We start from the raw sequence: 6,843 nt of genomic DNA, 5'->3' as shown, positions 1-6,843 counted from the left end.
AAACTAATCTAATTTCAAACGTTAGAACCAAAAACTGCAACACTTCCCAAAATTTGTCATAATACACATAAAACTATATAACAATAAATTTGTTAAAAAAATACTCCGATTAAAGCATAACATGTCAAATTTTACTATCATTATGTAGTTATAACAATAAAAGTACCAAAATATTTTATAAGAACCAAATTAACGATGTTAAATGTACTTAATTAAGATGCTAATTACAGCATAATCATAATTAAATACTCTCTAGTTTTCTACATAGTTTCACTTTCTCTGAAAATCCCAAAAAAGCTCTTTGAATTCTTCTTCTTCTTCTTCCTCCTTCAATGGAGTGTTCCAAGAGAATAACAATCTCTGAACATTTTCTATCTCACAGAACAAAAATCCTATCTGGTTTCACGTTAGGTCTTCTAGCTTCTCTCGTTTTTCTAACACTTCTGTTTTTCAACTCGTCGTTCAAAATTCCCAAACTCCAAGCGTTTCTTCAAGGATCTCAATTCAATCGAAACTCTTCTTCTTCTTCTTCATTCTCTTCATGGCATTTCCCGTTTTCCACATTCTCTTCCAATTCCGATTCCAATCATTCGGTTACTCCTCTTCACACGTTTCATGAAGAACAACAGAGTTTAGCGCGTGAGGTGAATGTGTCAAATCAGGGTTCGGAGAAAGGGAAAACGAATTCGGGGAATTTTACGGATAATTTGTTGGATCGGGGTAGGGTTGATAATGATAAAGTCGGAAACTTTTCGGTTGGGAAAACGAATTCTTCTGCGAATTTGTTGGATCGGAATGGGGATGCGAAAGTTGGAAACTTTTCTGTTGGAAAGGGAAACTCGAGTGTTGCTGTGGCGGTGGAGAAAAGTGTAGAGAGGATTGATGAAAAGTGTGATATATTTGATGGGAATTGGGTGAGGGATGAGTCGAAACCTTATTATCCTTTGGGTTCTTGTCCGTTTGTGGATAGGGATTTTGATTGTCATCTTAATGGGAGGCCTGATAGTGATTATGTGAAGTGGAAATGGAAGCCAAGTAAGTGTGATATTCCAAGGTATGTGTATGTATCAATGATTTTGATTCATGTTTTTTTTTTAATCTAATCTAAACTTAGTATTGTTGAAATGTTGTTATTATAGGAAAAAATAATGGTAGAATAGCTAGTTGTGTATATTTTTAGGTAGAATGATTGTGTATGATTATTAAAATAGTAGTTTAAGAGAGGAATGGAATTTGATGCTTCTTGGTCAAGTTTTTTTTTTTGCTGAATATTAAATAGTAACTTGGTCTTGTTAGTATAAATGTTTCATAGTTTTGGACACAAAGTGATAGAATAGTGTTGAATATGTATTAGTGATTTTGGAGTTTGTTTGAAGTCTCGTATTGTTTAGGTTTCTGGCGGTTGAATGGATAAATATGTAAGGGCAACTTAATTCTTTGAGCTAGCTAAATATATTTAACATGGTATCAGAGTCTGGTTCCAATCAAGAGACATGTCGGTTATGTTCCCGCACACCATTTATATGCGCACCAAGCCCAATAGTATTTGGCGCAAGTGCAGTTGCAACTGCAACCACCACATTGTGACTGCAACCACTATTGCAATTTAGAGGAAAGATTGGATGATATAGGGAAGAATGGTTGCCTTATGGTGTTAGGTCTTGGGTTGATATCAATGTAGGAATCCAAGAAGTGATGTGGGGATTGATACATTCCCTGCATTTGGATTTTATTTTTATCAAGGGAATAAACGACTGATAAATGATTATATATAGGTGTCAAATTGAGTTAACTGGTACTACGATTCATAGAAATGTACCTCATCTTAAAAATGATGGTATGTTTCAGTCTATAAACTACGAAGTCATTTCTTATTACACCCTACAAGAGATAACCAAAGGTGAAAGTTAAGCAAGTTTGAATAATTTTAAGGACTGAATCATGCATTTTGTTCATTAAGGTTATGAATTCAGAGTGAGTAACCTTATGGAGGACCGCAATGCTTGTTTATTTTTGTAGGCTGTGTTTTAATCTCAGTGTTGGTTTCTAGTCATTTCAACTATAATCACACCAGTGATTGTGACTTTCATTTTAAACCATAGAATATATGAATGTTATCCTTGTATATTTATCAATTATTGATGTCACCTCTCAGTTTGAATGCAACTGATTTCCTGGAAAAGTTGCGAGGACAGAGATTGGTTTTCGTTGGGGATTCACTGAACAGGAACATGTGGGAGTCCATGGTGTGTATTCTACGTCAAAGTATCAGTGACAAGAAACGTGTTCACGAAATTTCAGGAAAAAGGAGATTTAAGAAGAAAGGTGTCTACTCTTTTAGATTTGAGGCAAGCTTCTCTAGTACATCTTTGATATTTTTCTTGAGTATTAAACTTGTAATGGCATCTCATTGATTTTTTTTGTGTGGTTATTTATAGGATTATAATTGCTCAGTAGATTTTGTGAGTTCAACATTCATTGTTCGAGAGTCGACTTTCCAAGGCGTAAATGGGACTATTGAGACATTAAGATTGGATTTGATGGACGAGAAAACTATCAGGTATCATGATGCTGAGATCATAGTCTTCAATACAGGGCATTGGTGGACACACGAAAAGACATCTAAGGGGTGAGTCTGTCGTTTACCACTCGTAAAACTTCCTCCACATTGTTATGGTTCTATGCTTGAAAGTGGTCTTGAAATCTTTAGCGACAATGGTCTTATTTGACGATGAATAACTCTAGAATTTTAACATGATATTAAGATTCATATTCCCTGATTATAGATTTTACATGTAAGATTGCTTTTCAATCTAGATATCAATCTCTTGTCTTCCTTATATGAAATACATGTAAGATTCGTAATGCTGTTTCTGAATTACGACTAAATACAGTATGGAATTTAAGTTCATGCCTGCTATATTATCATAGTTTTACTGTTGCTAAGTTGTTTCACCAAATTTCTTTTCCAATCAAGAAATTAATGTTACAGAGAAGACTATTATCATAGTTTTACCATTTGTGATTCTCATTTGTCATCTGGTAATGTTACAGAGAAGACTATTATCAAGAAGGCAACCATGTGTACCCGAGACTCAAAGTTCTGGATGCATATAAAAGAGCATTGACCACGTGGGCTAGATGGATTGACAACAATGTTGATCCAAATCGAACACATGTTTTCTTCAGAGGATACTCAGTTACCCATTTCAGGTTTGGGTCTTGCTCTTTTTTCTTCCTTTACATGCCTCTAATATTAACCATTGTAACTTTGCAGCTCAAAATTGATATTGTTTACAGGTTAAGACTTGTCGTGCATACTCATCGATCTTCAACAAATATTTTTATGTTTATTTATCCACGTGTCTTTTATTTGAAGAACGAGATGTCTGAACACTCCATGCGATTGATTCATATATGCCTTAATGATTTCTAATACTGTCTGATATGGTTTCATTTCAGTGGTGGCCAATGGAATTCAGGAGGAAAGTGCCACAAAGAAACTGAGCCAATAAACAAAGGACATCATTTACGGAAATATCCCTCGAAAATGAGGGTTCTAGATTATATCATCCCAAAGATGAAAACTCCAGTGATTTATATGAACATAAGTAGGATGACAGATTACAGAAAAGACGCTCATCCTTCAATATACAGAATGGAATACAAGTCAGAAGCAGAATGGGCCACTGCAGAGGAACACCAAGATTGTAGTCATTGGTGCTTACCAGGAGTACCGGATACTTGGAACGAATTACTCTACGCATCTCTCTTACAATATGGTAAAGGCAATTGGAAAACCTGAGAAATCTTCATGTACCACGATTCTGGTTCATTATACACATTGTGTTCAAGATTCAACACGTGTATATTCCTCGGTTTCAACTCAAGGGTGTCTTGAGTTATGGTTTGTGCAGATGATTAATTAGAGCGACAAGTTTATATGTATTTTGTGTATTCATCGAGCTGCAAACACATTTTTCATAATATTATTACCATTAAAGATATAGAATTTGTTGATCAAAGGCCTGATTTGTTTCTCTGCGTTTAATTCATTCGTATTTTATCTATCATTCTCTAGTCTATTCTCACAATATCATCAAAATCGGATAATCCATTTTCCCCGTCCTCTCTATCGATATCTTTACTCATCACTACTACAATTTTAAACAATGATAAATGATACTTTAAGCTAATAAACGAGTCGAAAACAAAACACTTGCAGATATTACCGATATTACCATCTGTACCTTGACATTCTCATTATATATGAAACCTGTTGAGCTCATTATGTTTCTTATGAAGACTATACAACCTTATTCATATTAACTACTGAATTATATGATAAAACATTACTAAATTTTCTGACTCCAAATTACTGGTGGGACATGAAACATTACTCATAACACAAAAAAAGAAGCATACATTCATATAGGAAAAAAGGACAACACAGAAGAAAAGAAACAGGAAGTAATGATAACAGTTACCTACCTTACATGCAGAAACTGAAACAAGAAACAGACTCTAGGATCAGCTGCAAATTGAGTGAATTTGAAGTACATCACAAAGTTGGAAACTTCTCAAAGGAAGACAACACCATCTTTATGTTTATTATTACATTCGACGACTACAAAGAAGAACTATATTAATCTATGAAACACAGACACCACACACACCAGACACGCCTTCAATCTGAAGTGTCAGTACTGTACTGCACAGATGATAATATCAAATAGAGTGATTGATACATAGCCATTAAGACTCCAAAAAGGAATCCATTGCCTTTTTGTGACTTGCCGGTTTGCCATACTATAACCAAAGCTTCTGATCCTTTAGAGAAAAATGCTTAATTATTTGCTTCTGCTACTCAGAAAAAAGCACATCCCTTTATGATATGAGAAGCCAATAGCTAAAGCACAAAGCAAACTGTTTTTGTAAAAATGGAGGGAGAGTGTAAAGGATATAATTAGTAACTAATCCCTCTTACACTTCTCTCCATTTTTGTTATCAAGAACCATGAATTGATTTTTGCCAACAAAGAAGCTTCATTGCTAATAACAAAGATTCAAAGTGTTTGATAATGGATTGGTTTAGAGGATGGTTAAAGGGCTCCACAAGAGAAAAGTAGTGGGGAAGTTGGTGTCTCTGATCATTGTTTTAAATACTTGTGATGGTTGAGAAGTAGTATTAGAAAGTTGTGTGTGTATGTGTATGTATCATTCTTTTTCATTATCCAATATGACTATTTAACACCATCAAAAGTTGCAATGTTTAGCCACTAACATAAAAGAAAAATAGTACTACTGTTTCTACATTAAAATAATTCAAATGGATTAAGACGTTTTTTTTCTTCATTATTTCAATCTTAATCTTTAACCTAATGGCCTAACCTTTTGTTGATCTCAAAATCTAACATTAACAAGAACACACCTAACCTAGCCTAACTGAGTTTTTATACCATTTTATTTTCTTTCTAATCAATTTGACAAAAATATAAAATGACAAAAAAAATTCAAAAGTTCACTATTAGGGTTCAATTGAGTTAATAAGAGATAAATTATTATCGACTTATCGATAAAACTAATAGATACTTCACATTTATAATATATTTATAATATAGTAAGTTGATAATTTTTTTTTTAAAATAGATTGAGTTGAGTTAGGCTTTGCCAAGCTTAAGTCTGACTTGTTAATAAAATTGAAGTTTAAGTTTGGCATGTAGTCAGTCGTAGACTTATTTTTAGGCCTGAGTCTAGCCTTTTCGATAGTCTGGTTAGTCTGTTAGCCTATATAAAAACCTATTTGTTTTAGACATAAGTAAATAAGCAATTAAAATAATGTTTAAACTAACTAAAAAAACCAAAAGACTAAAAATTTGTTTGCATCGACTTATTTTAACTTACCTATTAGCACAAGTTCTGTGAGATTATTTGTTTAAGAGAACTTATAAAAACAATGTTCATCCGGTGTTTTCATCTTATTTTCACAAGTTCTTCAAGATAATCAAGTTTTACTTATGTATTTTAATTCAAAGTACAAAACATAATAATGATAATAAAATAATTATTCATATTTATTTAAATAGGTCGGTCAGATATGTTTAAAAGGTATTTTTGGGGCCTAAAAACTTATCTTTTTTTAACTAAATAGGTTTAAAAAAAATCTAAGTCTTTTATATTTAAGAAAAATGTGGTCTGGTCTGAGCCTATGTAGACTAATTTGTAGGTATTGTTATCGGTCTGACCTATTTCCACCTCTACCAATAGGATCCATACTTAAACCGATTAATTAGAAGACTAATTTCACCATTCATTAATGAAAGGCTAAATTGAAATCGAAACAAAGACCTAGCACATAAATAAATGATTAATATTGGCATAATTTGAATATAAAACTAAACTCTTAATCCATATTACTTAATTTGTTATCTTTAGAAATGTTTTATTTATGAAAAAATTAGCCGAAACAAATCAAACTAATTTTTTTTTATATAATATATTAGTTTGGAATTCTGAATTGTATCAAATTGTGAGAAAATTATTTGTTAAATACATAATCGTTATATTTTTTTGAATTTTTCTAATAAAAGTTTTTAAATTTTTTCTTAAGATTTTTATCTTCAATTTCGATTTGGTTCGATTTCAAATTCAATTCAGTTTATTTTCCTTTTTATTTGATTCTACAACTATTTGTACAACACAAAATCAAATCAAACACGATTCAGTTATTTTAATTTCAGTTTAAATCGCTACGACGGATAAAAATCTTAATTTTACTGACAACATTTAAATATGACTTTTCTTTTTATAATCTAATTTTTTTTTACGATATTTATGATGAGGT

At 32.2% G+C, this 6,843-nt stretch overlaps 1 protein-coding gene across 1 annotated transcript; it reads left to right on the top strand.

Annotated features, from left to right (window-relative positions):
- Nucleotides 1–236: 236 nt before the first annotated feature.
- LOC131650714 (protein trichome birefringence-like 2) lies at nt 237–4,823 on the top strand. Its single transcript, XM_058920415.1, has 5 exons — nt 237–1,054; nt 2,156–2,348; nt 2,439–2,629; nt 3,055–3,213; nt 3,463–4,823. The coding sequence occupies exons 1-5, from the start codon at nt 333–335 to the stop codon at nt 3,803–3,805; spliced, it is 1,608 nt and encodes a 535-aa protein (XP_058776398.1). The 5' UTR covers nt 237–332; the 3' UTR covers nt 3,806–4,823.
- The last annotated feature ends 2,020 nt before the right edge of the window (nt 4,824–6,843 follow it).

The sequence above is a fragment of the Vicia villosa genome, linkage group LG2 (assembly GCF_029867415.1).
Source record: "Vicia villosa cultivar HV-30 ecotype Madison, WI linkage group LG2, Vvil1.0, whole genome shotgun sequence".
Classification (NCBI taxonomy): Eukaryota; Viridiplantae; Streptophyta; class Magnoliopsida; order Fabales; family Fabaceae; genus Vicia; species Vicia villosa.
Note: the sequence above shows the minus strand (reverse complement) of the source record. Positions and strands in the feature narration are given on the sequence as shown.

What these genes read in the sequence shown, in the direction of transcription:
- LOC131650714 (XM_058920415.1), top strand. Translation starts at nt 333, where the DNA reads ATGGAGTGTTCCAAGAGAATAACAATCTCTGAACATTTTCTATCTCAC. An exon ending in AGTAAGTGTGATATTCCAAG is followed by an intron (nt 1,055 to 2,155) that starts GTATGTGTATGT and finishes GTCACCTCTCAG; the next exon opens with TTTGAATGCAACTGATTTCC. An exon ending in TCTACTCTTTTAGATTTGAG is followed by an intron (nt 2,349 to 2,438) that starts GCAAGCTTCTCT and finishes GGTTATTTATAG; the next exon opens with GATTATAATTGCTCAGTAGA.